Here is a 15,581-nt window from a genome sequence, read left to right as displayed (position 1 = left end):
TTCTGTGTTTTATAAACGATGATTCGAGATGGCGTGTGTGTTTATTTATATTCACATGTGATTCACTTGCAAATAATATTCCACGATTATAATAAAGAAAATTGAAAAAAAAAATTTCTTATCGCCACCAAATTATTAGCTGATTCGAATACCAGAAGAAGAAAATAGAAATAAATTTTAATTCCATATTTGTCATTATTGATTTTTGTCATTTGATGACATTTTCTTCGCTTCACTCGTTTGTTATCATCATCGTCAAAAAAGTAAAAGATTGTATCTTTATTTATTTATATTTATTTATTATTTCTTCTTTTTTGGGCCATTAAATAAACAAAATCAGTTCATCCAATTCATAAAATCATTTGATAAAAGTATTGGTTTTTTTCATTAAGAAACTAAACTGTGGAATGATGATATGATTTATCGTGATCCCAAAACTGGAAAGAAAACGGTTGATTTTTATCATCATCAACATTCGAATGAGGTGCTAATGTTTTTCTTATTTTTATTTTTATTTTTATTATTATTTAGATTAATTTCATTTTTCGTCATTGAAAAGGCAACGAATTCGTTGCCCGCCATAACAAGTTTCCATTTTAAAATTTGCAACATTTTCAACAACAACACACACGAAAATCACAATGAAACAAATATTTAGCCGTAGTAAAGTATTTTTAAGCTGTAATCGTTTGATTCTGGGACAACAGCAGAAAAAATTTCTATCCCAAATAACGTCATCGAACAACAATACAAGAATCCTCTGGTCACGAATCATTCGCCCTATTTATTCTTCCTCAGCAAAGTTTTTATCAGGTGTTTTTTGTCGGTTTTAAAAGTATTCATATCCATTCTTATAATTTGATTTGTTGCATTGTTGTAGATCGTCGTTACAGTGAAAAACATGAATGGGTTCTATTGGATCCTAATGATAAAACAGTCGGGACGGTTGGAATCTCACAATATGCTCAAGAAGCATTAGGCGATGTTGTCTATGTACAATTACCCGAAATAGATTCGGAATACAATCAAAATGGTTCGTTGTTGTTATGACAAAGCAAAAAACATGCGACCAATAATTTAATTTTTCTAGATGAAATTGGCGCCATCGAAAGTGTGAAAGCAGCCAATGAAATTTATACACCGGTATCGGGTAAAATTGTTGAAACCAATAAAAATTTGGAAGAAAAACCCGGTCTAATCAATTCGTCATGTTATGATGAAGGATGGCTGTTTAAAATCAAAATCAAGGATTCGAAAGAAGTAGATGGATTGATGGACGAACAAGCATATGAAGAATTTCAAAAAACCATACCTTAAAATTTTCTTTTCTCTTTATTCGGGTTAGAGACTTATATTGTTATTAGTTTAGGAAATGATTATTAATTTACAATTGTCATATATTGCAAAATTTTTTTGAAAATAAATATAAAAAATCAAATTTTGAAACAAGTCTTGTCAAGACTAGTTTGACGATAGTGCATGTTGTCCATGAGAGAGAGAAGGATTATTCGCATTCAAAATTGTTATCAACATAAATTCTTTATCTGGAAATAAATAAATTGAATCAATCAATAATGGATGAATCGAAAATTCTTACCAGGTACAACAATGAATTCATTTCTTTTTGTTTTCATTCGAAGAAATTGAATTTCACCATTTTCCTTCAGTGCTTGATTCGACATTTCAACAATCTGTGCAATACTCATTCCATAGTTTTGTATTGTTTCCACCACTTCGTTGATGGTACTTTTGATGATAATACCGTCACGATCCACAATTAATACACCGACTACATCTTTAAATTGTCCATCAATATTTTTAAGTAATTCTTCCACTTCATTCTGTAAAGTAAGAAATTTTAATACAGGATTCTGACCGATAAATTAAAACAAACCATTTTTATTTTTCAATTGATAGATTTCTGAAAATCAATTTCGATGAAAATAAAAAAAAGTTGCGAGTTAAAATGCAACATTCATATATGACATGTATTTCTATTTCATCAGGATTGATAATATTCTGTAATTAGAATTGATATAAAAATAAAAATAAAGTTGAAGAAAAAACAATTTCAAAGAATGAATTTCAGGAAAACCGATACGATCTAAAATTGATTAATGAACATCGTCATGTGATTCATTCACCTTATCCATTTGTGTGAAGAGAAATGAAAAAATCATTCACCTGTTGATTCGACTGTTCTCATATCATTCCATCCATCACCAACAGGAATTATAATTCCTCGAATGTATCGTAACTTTATTTAATTTTGCCTGAGGCGACCAACAAATGTGAATAACAATGGCCGGATTTCCAGATATTTTCTAGTTATTTAATCAATGGAAAGGGAAAAAATAAATAAATCATGATCTGTGTTTTTTTTCAAGCACATGATACATGATGAATGTCCTACATTTTTAATTTCTAATTCAATTCAATTGAAAAAAAAACAAAATCCAAATTCAACGATTGATTGTTATGCAATAAAAGTTACAAGTACAAAAATGAATTACAATTTTTCTGTTTTTTTTTTGTTTTTTTTTGTGACAACAACAGCTATACTTATTCAAAGGTCACATTATTGAAGGATGGGACAACAGATGACAAACAACAAACACTCTTGTGATATGAAGAAGAGTGCATAAGAAATTAATATCTTCGATATATGTGGTTGGAACAAAATTGTTGATAATGTGAACGAGATGGTGACAAAAAAAGAAGAAAATTATTGAATCAAAGATTCATGCATTACAACAACATGCACAAAAGTGATTAACGTATTTCAACGTAAAAAATGTTATAATCAACGACGTTAAACAAAAATGGGAGGACATTGTATCTTCAACTAGTTTCTTTTATGGAAACTCTACAATCAATGGCGGTGAAAGTTGAAATTGATCATTGAAGCCTGAATCTAGTTGACGATATCTTGAATTTTTCTATATGCATGTGTGTGTGTGTGTGTGTGTGGTATTTGTGTTTGAATGAATTATACAGGCATGATGTATGATGTTACCATGGGGCTACTGTTACTAAAGTTTGATTCTTTAATTTGAAAAATTTTTTTCACCAAAAACTTATAAACAAATACAGCGACTATCATCATCATCGTCATCATCGGCCCAATCATTTTTAATCTTATCCATGTCCAGTTAATGCTGGTGGCTCATCACTATTACCAATCACAATGACGGCCAGAATCTATTCAATTATCAAACGTTCAGCATATCAGAATGCTTTTCCCAAAGTTAAAATTTCTCCCAACAAGTATGTGAAATTATAAATCAATATTCTATAATTGAATTGATGAATTCATTTCTATGTTTTCCACCAATAGTTTCTGGAATAAAATCAGTCTAGCTCCAAGAGATCCAATCCTGTCGATAAATCAACTTTATCAACAGGATCCGAATCCTGAAAAAATCAATCTTTCCATTGGTACATATCGAACCGAAAACAATGAATCCTATGTATTTCCAACAGTAAGAAAAGCTGAAAAAATTGTCTTTGATGACTGTTTCGTGATTGACAAAGACTATTCACCAATGGAAGGTTATATGCCGTTTAATCGTGAAGCATTTAGATTGTTATTTGGTGGTGATCGTGCTCTTGAAAAATCTGTTCGTATAACATTGATTCAGTTTTGGAATTTTTCTCATATTCTACAATTTTTTTGCAGAGCATAACCGTACAAACATTAGCCGGTACCGGTGCATTAGATTTGGGAGCTGCATTTTTGGCTAAATTTTTTCAAGGCCACAAACAAGTATCAATTTCAAATCCATCATGGATCAATCATTACTTTATATTTCGAAATTATAATTTCGATATCCATGCATTTAGATATTATGATAATAATCGTAAAACTTTTGATGAAGATGGCTTTTTCGAAGATCTTAAAAATTTGCCAAATAATTCTGTTATCCTCATACAACCTTGTGGCCATAATCCATCGGCCATTGAATTGAATGTATGGTAAAACTGAATGGAAATGAAAAAGTGATAATAATCTAATCTAATCTAATCATCCAATCCAATTTATTATTAATTTTATCAATAGTCAGATCAATGGATGATGGTATCGAGGATAGTGAGAAATAAAAATTTACTTCCATTTTTTGATATTGCTTATCATGGATTATGTTCAGGAAATATCGACCAAGATGTCAATCCAATTCGTTTGTTTGCTGAACAGGGCCATTTGATGCTTATATCGCAATCATTTTCAAAAAATATGGGTATCTATAGTGATAGAGTTGGATCATTGACCATTGTATGTGATTCAGAGAATGAAGCTTATCGTGTACAATCACAACTAAAAAATATAATCATTTCGAAATATATCTGTCCACCAACTCAAGGCGGACGACTTGTTGCCTCGATACTGTTGGATCCATCATTGAAAAAAGAATGGCAACAAGATCTGCAGCGGATTTCATCGCGATTGTCGTTGACAAGAAAAGAGCTACAATCCAAACTAGAGATAGCTTGTCCATCGTATCATCAACAATGGCGTACAATCACTGAACAACGTGGCATTTTCTGGTACTCAGGATTAACATCATCACAAGTTGAAACATTGATTAATGATTATAGTATTTATCTTTGTGAAGATGGTCGTGTCAATGTTGCCGGTTTGACTTGGAAAAATATTGATTTATTTGTCAATGTTGTGAGCAATATACTCAACAACCAATGATTTATGGTTTATGGCATATATTTATTTTATTTTATTTTTTAATTTTAATTTTAATTTATAAAATTTCAAAACCTAACTATAATGTGTTAGTCATGCATGTTGATTATTATTAAAATAAATGATGATAATTCAATTCATTATGATTGTTGTGGCTTGAATGCAACAACCAAAACCCACGATTGATCATCATTTTGGGCACGTTTGATTTTGGCAGTCCATCCATTTTCGAGATCATCGTAATCTTTTTGAGAGAATTTCGACAAGAAATCTTGTTTACCATCACTTAGTTTTTTCAATTCACGTTCTAATGATTTGACAAATTGATCTTTTGATTCTTGAACTTTAAGATTGACAAATCCTACTTCTTTCAACATTTTTTCATATTCGTTTTTTGTCCATAGTGTATAATCACGTTGTTTGACGTATTGTTGAAATTCTTCACTGGTTTGGCCATCACCACGTAGATAATCAGTAAAAACGATGCGTCCACCAGGTTTAAGCCATTTCATAAAGTTTTGGAACAATTGATGTTTGTCTTTGATGTGCAAAAGAGCATCACGGCTATAAATAGCATCATAATAATTACTTGGAAATTCAGCCTTAGTCACGTCGCACAAACGGAAATTGATTTTATCTTTCAAATGAGGTTTTTTGTTATAATAATCCATGACAACGTCCATCATATTTTGTGATAAATCCACGGCATCAATGTAAACATCATATTTTTCCACCATATAAAAGTCATGGCCACCAAGTCCCGAACCCATATCCAATAGTTTTTGGCCAGATTTCAATTCTAAATGTGGAACAATTTCTTTGGTTGTTTCAAGACCACCAGTTGAGAGATATCCTTCACCAAATATCCATTCATAACGAGCGACTCCATTTTTCGAATACTGTACTTGATCAAGAAATTTCTGATATTCAGTTGCATTGTAGTTTCCAGAACCCATGATTATTGAATTGAAGATTTGCAGCGAGAATGAATAATAATTCGGTGTGTTTGAGTAGGAATTTCGTAGAGTAGTTGATTGGTGAGCACCACACTCTGATACATTTCGATTGATTTATATAGGCAATTTGGATTGATTTTTATTTTTCATTTTTGTACATTTTCCAATCGATACAATGATTGAATGAATACAATAAAAATAACTACCGTCATCATAATCATTCATTCAGTTCATTTAAAACTCGGATGATTTTTATCTAATCTTCTTTTTTCCAGAAAAATGGCTAAATTTAAGACTGTAAAATTGCTATTTTCGCTATTGAACTTGTTGTTTATAATCAAGATTCTTCAACAAAAAATGAACGCTGATTTTTGTGCTCAAAATATGACTTGATGTAAAGAAGAAAAAAAAATATTCGAAAAATATTTGTCTGGAAATGATTAAAACAAAATAATCACCACCATCATGATGTTGATTAAAAAACATTTCAACCTTCTCGTTTTAATATTAAAGTGATGGAGCACAATTTTTTTTCATGAATTAATCAAATTCAAACATCATCATAATCATCATCATTATCAAAGATGTTGTATAAGAGTATGATTATTATTCAATTTCATTGGAAAATATGATTGGAGCATTGAATTGAATTCAATGATAATTTGATGATGGCCATAGATGGCGATACTGTATACAGTATGTTGTAGTTTTATGATATGATTTGATAATAAATATTGAACATCATCGTCATTGACAACTATTCACATCCAAGTTTTGCAAACATTCCATTCTTTTGATCATCATCCGAACAATGTCATCGAATAAACGTGGTGTACTATTTGTTTGTCTCGGTAATATTTGCCGTTCCCCAATAGCTGAAGCTGTTTTCAAAAGTTTAATCCAAAAAAGGTTCTGTTGAATACACGTGTTTTTATCATCAATGATTAATTTTGATTTTTTGTTTCGAAAAAACATTTTAGAAATGTAACTGATGAATGGTTTTGTGATAGTGCAGCAACAGCTTCATATCACACGGGTGAATTACCGGATCATCGAGCCATTGAGATATTGAAAGAACGTGGTTTGACTACCGATCATAAGGCTCGTAAATTGACAAAAGAGGATTTCACAAGATTTGAATGGATTTTCGGTATGGATGAAAGTAATATTAGTAACATCAAACGAATGGCACCATCTAATTCAACATCAAAAATTGAATTACTTGGATCCTATGATCCTGAAGGTCAATTAATTATTGAAGATCCATATTATCAAGGTGGCAATGATGGATTCATTGCAAATTATGATCAATGTTTACGTTGCTGTAAAGCATTTCTTGATAAAATGAATGAATTGAAATGAATTGCATGAAAAATTGTTTTTCATTTCAGCAAATTTATTTGATTGAATTGAATTTACATTGTATTACCTTGAGGTGTTTGTTTTTTAATCTGATTGAATATATCATTATATTGATGGATCGTATCCACTGGACCATACAATTCATTCATACGAGCTAATAAATGTTGATGTGGTTTACTAATCGAAGGGCCAACAAATGATCGTCCCAATTCTTTAATTAGATCCCAACAAGCACTTGGTACCGAACAAGGGCCATATTCGATTTCGGCAATAACCGCTTTGAAATTAGCTCCCATTGTACATGATCCAAGTTTGACAATGAAATCACCAAGCGTCCATTTTTGACCACGGACTTCAACACGAGCCAATTTTTTGGGTGAATAAAAATTTGATAAATTAGTAATTATCTGTTCGAAAGATGAATCGGCAACAATGGTTGGACCATTTTCTATCAATGAAAATGCACTGGCAGGATATTCCGATGATTGTAATAGATTGAGCAACTTTTGTGTGGGGAATATTGCGGCATTAGAATAATAAGTGTCGCATTCGATTAGAAAATTGCCCGATTTTTTTGCACCCAATGTTTCCAGATTTGTCTGAAATGTTTCGACCATTTGTGGACCGGCAGCAAAATCCGAAACAATATGAACGGAACTGACAACCATTTTGTTTCAAAAACCAATGAGATCAATAATAAAATGTGGTCAAAAGAAAAAATTGCGAGAAAAAATTTTTCGACACTGGTAACGAATATATCAAGAAACTTTCTGGAAATTGTTTTGCTTATTCATCAAAAATCATCAAAAATATTCGATTCATCTCATAAACAATTTGGAAGCTGATTGAGCAACATTGTAATTTATGAAAACATAATAATCATGTCTTCAGATGAACAATTAGATTTATCACCTACATCCCCGGGAACATCATTATCCAGCAATAATTCCAACGATGATCTAGTCATTTCAATAAAATGTTACATCAAAGTATTGATGCATGCACTACGTTATCCTCATGCCATCGTCAATGGTGTATTAGTGATGGAAAAGAAAAAGAAATCTGCTGATAAATCGAATCGGCTTGTCGATTGCATTCCGTTATTTCATTCGGGTCATGGCTTAACTCCAATGTTGGAAGTTGCTTTGAATCAAGTAATTAATGATTGAATATTAGATAAGCTATAATTATATATATTTTCATTTTAAAGGTATCGAATTATCTACAGAATAACACCAATTACACGATTGGTGGATATTATCAAGCGAATGATTATTTCCATGAAATTCCACATCCAATTCCTACGGTATTTGCTGAACGTATTTCGGATAAAATTAACGAAATCAATCCAGAATCGGTGATGATCATGTTGAATGATTATAATCTAGCTACTTTTATTGATCACGCTGAAAAGCTTAATCAACCACTATTCATGTACAATTATGTTGATGGAAAATTGAAACTAAAATCGATTAATAATAATGTTCGTGGATTTCAATTGGAAAATTTCCAAACACTTTACCAAGCCATACAGGAATTAATAGTCCGAAAACAATATCATTTAAACATTGTTGATTTCGACTCACATCTTGAGAATGTAAAACATGATTGGCGAAATACTAAACTTGATGAAATGATTGAAAATTTTGAAATTTAATAAAATAAATAATTTATTATGATTATGATGATCATTTGAAAAAATCTGAAATTCAGTCTTGAAATATTGGCCACTAGAGTTCACTGTCCTCAATAACTCGTGCATGATCGAGTGGCAGCGCGCTCAGTCCAATACATGTTGGACCCGACCATCATCTGAACAAATGTTAATCATTTATACACGGCCACCAGGACAAAAATGACCAACAACAACAACAACAACAATAAAAAGAATGCGAGCAAAAAATTTAAATTTGAAATTGGTGAAAAAGTTCTCTGCTATCAAGATAAACATATCTACGAAGCTAAATGTGTTAGCATACGAAAATCAAATACAATAATTGAATATCTAATACATTATCGGGGTTGGAAGCCCAAATACGATGAATGGGTGTTGCCAGATCGAATTCTTAAATATACACAGGATAACCTTAAACTTCAACAAAAATTACGACAATCCAATAAGAAAAGTCATAAGAAAAAATCGAAAAAAACTGAACACCATAAAACGAACACGAAAGAATCGAAGAAAAAATCAACGAAAAAAGATGAGTTGAAAAAATCCACTAGCATCGATAATACAAACAATTCTGGTATGTATTCCATTGGCAATTGAATTTGTCATTGATTTTTTGTATTTTTGTATTTTCAGTAAATCACAATTATAAAAATTTAAATTCAAATGACATCGAAGTTCCCGTATACATTGAAAAACAGGAAGATTTTCTCAATAAACGTGAAGTAAAGATTCGTATACCTGAAGATTTGAAAACCATTTTGACCGACGATTGGGAATTGATTATCAATCAGAAAAAATTGGTACATCTTCCATTCAAGTTGAACATTGACAAAATATTAAATGATTATTATTTCAACAAGTCGCAGGCGGCAAAATTACCCTCAAATCATACGCTCGATGGTTACATCGATTTCCTAAACGCTATAAGACGATATTTTAATTTTTTTCTCGACAAATGCCTACTATATCCATCGGAAAAACAGCAAATGGAATATTTGATTAAAAATTATGATGAATTTTCCAAGACAGCCAAATCCGATCCCTCCAATAGCAAAGATTCGAAACGTTTATTGAAAAAATTTCGAAAAGCTACACCGAAATCTGGAAACAATCGTTTTCCATCCTCATCGAATCGAACAAATGAAAGTGAAAACAACAATCAAATTTGTATTAAATCTTCTCGTCTACCATTGTTGTTCAATGATCAAAATAGTCAAACTAGTGAAACATCGGATAGTTGTAGTACGAGTACTGAAGTATCCAGTACCGAACTACAACAATGTCAACAACAGAATAAATTGGATTCAGCCACAATGATGAACATGAATGATAAACGAATCGATTTTACCAAACTTTATGGTGCTGTTCATCTATTGCGATTGTTTACTAAATTGGGACAATTCCTCTTTTACACTGATCTCAATTCGGAACGTATAAATCTAGTGAATAGCTATATTTATGATTTTCTAAAATATCTTAGTAAAAATCTTTGGCTTTTTGCCAATGAATCAGATACGTCATACATTGATTCATTTTTACTTGACAGAAATACTAGATGATCAATGTATTGTTTATTTAATTTAATTTTATTTAATTTAAAATTGATTATTTTATATTTTCTATTTTCTTTTGATAAATAAAATTTTATATAATTTTTCTAAAACAAAACCATCCATTCTAATCATCGTAATGGCTACCACGACCACGACCACCACCACCACCACCAGCATAGCCATGACCATATCCAGATCGATGCCGTGTTGCAATGACTGTTTCGATTTTTTCATGCACAGGTTTAACCTCTTGAATCCTTTTCCTGTACGGTGTAATGCTTTCTCTAATTTCTTGTATGATCGGCTTTTTAATATTGTGTATCAATATATCTGGTTGATCAATTGAATTGGATTTCTTCACCTGTCCATGACTACCGAAATGATTCTGTACGGCAACAATATTGGATGAATGTGAATTGAAACGAATTTTCAACGATAATGGTACGGAATTAATATCAACCACTGGTGTTTTATGTTCGGCACTTGTAGGTACTGAATACGTTTCGATTGCATGTTTTGATGTAAATGCAGCTTCAATGCCAGGTTCCTCTTTTCCATAATCATTATCATGATGATCAGTTTCCACTTCAGATGAATACGTTCGACCACTATTATATGATTTAACCACAGAAGCTAATGATGCCAAAACAAACATGGATAATAAAGAAAAAAACTTGATTCGTTTTTCGTTGTTATTGTGAATCAAATAAAATTGTTATGGCTGAAACTTACCGATTGATTATTGAATGAAATCATTTGATCATTACGACATTATATCCTATCCGTGGTGGATCTATTCCGAACAGATCAAAATCAAATGCTCAACTATCTTTGGTACCATATACGAGCATTCATCGAGCTTTTATACCTTTTATACCTTCGCAACAAACAAGATTTGAGACATTATTATTCTTACCCAAAGAAATGGTAAAAATTTCCTGTAACAAAAATGGGTCGTTGAGACCACCACCACGGGATAATATTATCCATTCGGTTCCGTGGAAAATTGTGCAATGACATGAAACGGTTCGATTTTTTAATTTCTTTTTTATTTATTGTTTTCATTCATCATTCATTGATACGATCATGATACAAGAAAAAATAACTTTTAACGCTTCGATGATCGTCAGTTTTTTTGTTAAAAGGATGGAAAAAAGAATCATTTCGTGTGGCTTCGTCGATTGTTATACAATAGTTTCGGTACGTGTGTGGTGTATGTATGACTAGCCCAATTGTCATCTCAATCGATCGATTGGATTGCAAAACTTCCGAACACCGAACCGGATCATTTTGATATTACATTATTATCGGGTGATAATTTCAACGCAATCATTTCACCGTTCAATTTTTTGATATGAGCCTCATAGTTGACTACCAACGTTTTTAGAACATCGTTCTCATTCTCTTTAACCTGTAAACAAATGTAAAATCAAATCTTTTCCAGTCAAGACCATCTGACAAATTTTGCATATGCATTCATACCTTTAGACATTCTCGTATAAATTCCAATTCTTCGGCAGCAATTTTTTTCTTGTGCATCGGTTCAATTTGTTTGATTTGATTTTCCAATGTTTGACATTTTTCCATGAAGAATTTCAATTGTGAACCAAGATCCGTATTTCGTTTTTGTAGATCTATTATGAATAAAGAGAAATTTTATTTTATTCATTCAATTACAGATTACAGACATCAATTAGTTATCATTATTAAATTATTACCTTCATTCTCGAATCGTAATGCTTCATAGATAAATTTATCGTTTATTTCTGGTGCAGATTTCATATGGGAATAAGCACTTCTGATTTTGCCACAAAATTCACCCAATAAAAACATTCGATTTTTCAGCTCCAGATTCTCTTGTTCCAATTTCATTAGATCAACATTTTTATCAAAATTACAAAGAAATCTATTCAACTCCACTTCTTTGGAGCGGAAATTTTTGTTCAAACCATCGATCTCTAACCGATAATGAAGCTCTAAACTTGTTTTTTCATTCAATAATTCTTCATAATCATTTTTATATTTATTCAAAGTTTGCTGCAGCTTCCCAATCTCGTTATCGTATAATCGTCTTTCCTTTTCAAATTTCAATGAATTACGTTCAGAATTGGATTTCATCAATTCAATTTCTTTCATAAGTGATTTGACTTGAGCTTGCATCGATTTAAATTGCTCTTCCAATTGGATACATTCTTTGGATTTTTTATACAGACGTCGATTTCGAATAACATGCATATTTCGTTGATGACGTTCGAAAACCAGTTGTGCATACATAATGGCAAGAATTTTTCTCATGTCTTCTTCATTTGGGTTGGAATTCAAATAATTCAATGATGGTATATGTTCAACACTACTACTTGCACTTGAATTTGTGTTCAATATTGAATCACGACGACTTGTCTGATTAGAATCTTCATGTGGATCATCGGCTGAAAGATGACATGGTTCATTTGCTGTTGATGAATCTTTAAGATAAAATTCACTCAATGTTGATAATGTTCTATCCAATAGTTCATGTGGCGAACTAAATTCCAATTTGGCTGGTGTCTGAAAATCAATCGATGATGATGATGATAGAAATAGATGTCGTTTCGATTCATGCAACAATCGATTGAAATTAACATTTTTTGCAGATGACAATGATTTTGTTTCTTTTGTAAAATCTACAGATTTACATGTTTTATTCGCCACAGATGTTGACGTTTGTTTCAATCCGGCATTCGGATCATCCAATATTAGATTAACACGTTGAGATTTTTCCAGCGAATATTTTCGTCTCGTTTCTTGGCTAGTATTGCTGTATTGTATTACATTTTGTTTATCTTTAATATTTGGACCATCTTTTATGATTTCGAATGAATCATCGACATTTTCAAAATAAAGCATAGGACATGATTTACTGTATCCAAAATCATCATCATCATCATATCGACCCGTTTCCGCTTGACAATTACTTTGATAACGAATACGAGTATTCAATTGTTTGAATGATGATTTAACATTCGCAATCAATTCATCATTCAATTTGCCAATTGCAATACAATCATGAATTTGATTCTTACCATTATCATCATCATTACTGGGTGTACATTTATCATCGTCGTCGAATGAAGTGAATTCATTACGATTGTTGGATTTGGTTTGAGTTTGATTTTTTGTATTGCTAATGGGCAATTTGGTACTGTTTCCATTTTCTAGATTATAACTTATTATTTCAATATCAACATCATCATTTTCAGCGCTGTGATGATCGATCAAATTATAGTGATTACGTTGAGTTGAGTTAAATAAATGATTATCGATCGGTGATGATTGTTTCGAAGAAGATGTCATCAGATCATTTTGTTTCAAATTATTTGTTTGAACAGCAGCAGCAACAGCAACATTACCAATTTCTTTGATTGGCTCGAAAGGTGAAAAACAGGGCTGTTTTTTATTGATATTTTTCTTCTGCATAGAATTCAACGATGCTTTTGCTGCATTGGCCGATATTGCTACAGGTTTGACAAGATTCTTTTTTTCACTATTCATTGCAGATGGTAGTTGTTGGTGTTCACCATCAATAAATGTCGATGACGAGACAATTTTCTGGCTCATATCTATTGCTTCTTGTGCCGATTCAAGATTATCCGAATCTGTTTTGTTCGTTATTACCAAATGAGTACTATGTTTCAATGAACTAAGTGATGATAAATTTTGTTCCCTTTCGTTGTTGTTGATTGCTTCACTAAGTTCAGAGAAAATAGCATTCGATTGATCCATTGGATAGAATGGTTCTTGTTGTTGATGGTGGTGGTGGTTACCGGTTATTTCATCATCATCGTCATCATCATCATCTTGTTTGGATGGAAATTCGTAAAATTGTGAAACATCTTCAACAAAATATGATGATGATTCAATTGGATCAATGGAATATTGTCCACATTCTTCCAATATATCATGAGGTTCTTTATAAAACCAACGAGTTTTGTCACATTCACGATCTTTTGATGCAGTTATAAGAAATGGATGGAAACGAATCTTATTCAACATTGGCTGAATAATCTGTCGAAATACAGCACTATTCTCTTTACTGCAACCCATTCCATAAGTAGTTTTAAGATATTCAAGAAAATTACAAGGATATATTGCATACAGCCGAATGAAGACACGATAGACAATAGAATTCAAATTGAGGAATGATAGATTTTTTCTATCGGTTGAACCATTCTTGTTGCTAGCAGCATGTTGAAACGACGACATTCCTTTATAAAGAAATGTCGATAAACGTGAAAAACAAACGAATATATCTTCAAGACATTGTGCCATTAAACAAGGTAATGCTGCAAGCAATTCCACCAGAATCAATGCAGATATCGCAAGTATAACTATTTCTCGATCATTCTATTATATTCATAAACAAGAGTTAAAAGTTAGCTTAATTCAAAAACAGTATACCTTTAAAATGTTGAAAAAACAATTCAATAAAGGCATGTTGATAATGCTCGGTAGCCATGATGGTGACCGATGAACAATGTTGGAAATGAGAATAAAAACAGCAAACCGTTTTTCAACAATACATTGAACGGTAATTTTTTTCATCAAAATATTAAACAGACACTATATTTTCAATTTTCAAATTTCAAATTAAAATAAAAAATTATTTTCAATGAAATAAAATTCATCATGTTAATAACCTCGTCCAATGGTGTTGAAATTCCCACAAGAATTTTAAATACACGATCCGAAAATGATTGTAGATAAAGATCCACTAATTTTTCAACGAAACTTTCTTTAAAATGACGTTCATGAGTTTTGTGTTTACCTGGAAATTTAAAAAAAAAACATAAACAAAAATAATGGTTACAAAATTGACAACTTACTCTCATCCAATAATTCAAATATCTGTTCATATAATGATTCAAATTCCTCATTATTGGAAACTTTTTGAATTTTCGATAATAATTCTTGCATTTGAATTTTATTATTATTATTATTATTATTATTGGCGTTGTTGTTGTTATTATTATTAACCATTATTATTTCAAAATTCTTGTTCCAGCTGACAAATACAATATCAAATGATGATTACGATGATGACGATGATGACACAAACGAATAACAAGAAAAAAATGAACAACAAAAAAAAATAAATCGAAAGACAACGCAAGAGAGAACAAACAAGCCAGACTAGAAATTCATGAAAATCCGGTGTAGCTGGCAGCAGCAGCTGTTTTTCACAAATCAGAAATGCTTCGAGTTTTTTTTCTATAAAAACAAAACATACAGCAACCATTCGTTCTGTCATCTTATGCACACACACACACACACAGAAACCACCAACCGATAGTGATGGACGA

The 15,581-nt window shown here is 31.4% G+C and overlaps 10 protein-coding genes across 12 annotated transcripts; 5 read left to right on the top strand and 5 right to left on the bottom strand.

Annotated features, from left to right (window-relative positions):
• The first annotated feature begins 48 nt into the window (after nucleotides 1-48).
• Nucleotides 49-1,449, top strand: ppl (glycine cleavage system H protein, mitochondrial). Of its 3 annotated transcripts, none has more exons than XM_075730798.1 (5): nucleotides 55-263; nucleotides 341-451; nucleotides 532-813; nucleotides 881-1,033; nucleotides 1,091-1,449. In XM_075730798.1, exons 3-5 carry the CDS (start codon nucleotides 642-644, stop codon nucleotides 1,315-1,317), a joined length of 552 nt encoding a protein of 183 aa, XP_075586913.1. In that variant the 5' UTR covers nucleotides 55-263; nucleotides 341-451; nucleotides 532-641; the 3' UTR covers nucleotides 1,318-1,449. The 3 variants fall into 3 exon arrangements, with proteins under 3 accessions (XP_046911035.1, XP_075586913.1, XP_075586924.1); XM_075730809.1 differs by having other exon boundaries at nucleotides 70-263; nucleotides 341-371; XM_047055079.2 differs by lacking the exon at nucleotides 341-451 and having other exon boundaries at nucleotides 49-263.
• On the bottom strand, nucleotides 1,320-2,028 carry LOC124492245 (dynein light chain roadblock-type 1). The gene is made up of 3 exons (XM_047055083.2): nucleotides 1,895-2,028; nucleotides 1,598-1,841; nucleotides 1,320-1,544 (listed from the first exon to the last, which is right to left on the bottom strand). The coding sequence occupies exons 1-3, from the start codon at nucleotides 1,895-1,897 to the stop codon at nucleotides 1,462-1,464; spliced, it is 330 nt and encodes a 109-aa protein (XP_046911039.1). The 5' UTR covers nucleotides 1,898-2,028; the 3' UTR covers nucleotides 1,320-1,461.
• Nucleotides 2,029-2,065: 37 nt separating this feature from the next.
• Nucleotides 2,066-5,734, top strand: LOC124492234 (aspartate aminotransferase, mitochondrial). The gene is made up of 5 exons (XM_075730778.1): nucleotides 2,066-2,291; nucleotides 2,557-3,267; nucleotides 3,338-3,620; nucleotides 3,680-3,970; nucleotides 4,061-5,734. Exons 2-5 carry the CDS (start codon nucleotides 3,188-3,190, stop codon nucleotides 4,697-4,699), a joined length of 1,293 nt encoding a protein of 430 aa, XP_075586893.1. The 5' UTR covers nucleotides 2,066-2,291; nucleotides 2,557-3,187; the 3' UTR covers nucleotides 4,700-5,734.
• On the bottom strand, nucleotides 4,700-5,652 carry LOC124492235 (uncharacterized). The gene has a single exon (XM_047055074.2). It carries the CDS (start codon nucleotides 5,650-5,652, stop codon nucleotides 4,837-4,839), a length of 816 nt encoding a protein of 271 aa, XP_046911030.1. The 3' UTR covers nucleotides 4,700-4,836.
• Nucleotides 5,735-6,374: 640 nt separating the features above from the next.
• Nucleotides 6,375-7,198, top strand: LOC124492242 (low molecular weight phosphotyrosine protein phosphatase). Its single transcript, XM_047055081.2, has 2 exons — nucleotides 6,375-6,561; nucleotides 6,633-7,198. Exons 1-2 carry the CDS (start codon nucleotides 6,464-6,466, stop codon nucleotides 7,012-7,014), a joined length of 480 nt encoding a protein of 159 aa, XP_046911037.1. The 5' UTR covers nucleotides 6,375-6,463; the 3' UTR covers nucleotides 7,015-7,198.
• MED20 (Mediator complex subunit 20) lies at nucleotides 7,068-7,682 on the bottom strand. The gene has a single exon (XM_047055077.2). The coding sequence runs from the start codon at nucleotides 7,680-7,682 to the stop codon at nucleotides 7,068-7,070; it is 615 nt and encodes a 204-aa protein (XP_046911033.1).
• Nucleotides 7,683-7,774: 92 nt separating this feature from the next.
• On the top strand, nucleotides 7,775-8,746 carry EMC8-9 (ER membrane protein complex subunit 8/9). The gene is made up of 2 exons (XM_047055076.2): nucleotides 7,775-8,168; nucleotides 8,225-8,746. The coding sequence occupies exons 1-2, from the start codon at nucleotides 7,896-7,898 to the stop codon at nucleotides 8,669-8,671; spliced, it is 720 nt and encodes a 239-aa protein (XP_046911032.1). The 5' UTR covers nucleotides 7,775-7,895; the 3' UTR covers nucleotides 8,672-8,746.
• Nucleotides 8,747-8,759: 13 nt separating this feature from the next.
• LOC124491573 (mortality factor 4-like protein 1) lies at nucleotides 8,760-10,357 on the top strand. Its single transcript, XM_047054245.2, has 2 exons — nucleotides 8,760-9,263; nucleotides 9,323-10,357. Exons 1-2 carry the CDS (start codon nucleotides 8,870-8,872, stop codon nucleotides 10,246-10,248), a joined length of 1,320 nt encoding a protein of 439 aa, XP_046910201.2. The 5' UTR covers nucleotides 8,760-8,869; the 3' UTR covers nucleotides 10,249-10,357.
• Nucleotides 10,263-11,064, bottom strand: LOC124492240 (uncharacterized). Its single transcript, XM_047055078.2, has 2 exons — nucleotides 10,975-11,064; nucleotides 10,263-10,915 (listed from the first exon to the last, which is right to left on the bottom strand). Exons 1-2 carry the CDS (start codon nucleotides 10,996-10,998, stop codon nucleotides 10,367-10,369), a joined length of 573 nt encoding a protein of 190 aa, XP_046911034.1. The 5' UTR covers nucleotides 10,999-11,064; the 3' UTR covers nucleotides 10,263-10,366.
• A 184-nt stretch (nucleotides 11,065-11,248) lies between these two features.
• On the bottom strand, nucleotides 11,249-15,553 carry Tsc1 (tuberous sclerosis 1 protein hamartin). Its single transcript, XM_047055071.2, has 6 exons — nucleotides 15,105-15,553; nucleotides 14,919-15,046; nucleotides 14,680-14,841; nucleotides 11,961-14,625; nucleotides 11,725-11,876; nucleotides 11,249-11,653 (listed from the first exon to the last, which is right to left on the bottom strand). Exons 1-6 carry the CDS (start codon nucleotides 15,256-15,258, stop codon nucleotides 11,528-11,530), a joined length of 3,387 nt encoding a protein of 1,128 aa, XP_046911027.1. The 5' UTR covers nucleotides 15,259-15,553; the 3' UTR covers nucleotides 11,249-11,527.
• Nucleotides 15,554-15,581: the final 28 nt, after the last annotated feature.

Source organism: Dermatophagoides farinae, chromosome 1 (assembly GCF_024713945.1).
Source record: "Dermatophagoides farinae isolate YC_2012a chromosome 1, ASM2471394v1, whole genome shotgun sequence".
NCBI lineage: Eukaryota > Metazoa > Arthropoda > Arachnida > Sarcoptiformes > Pyroglyphidae > Dermatophagoides > Dermatophagoides farinae.
Note: the sequence above shows the minus strand (reverse complement) of the source record. Positions and strands in the feature narration are given on the sequence as shown.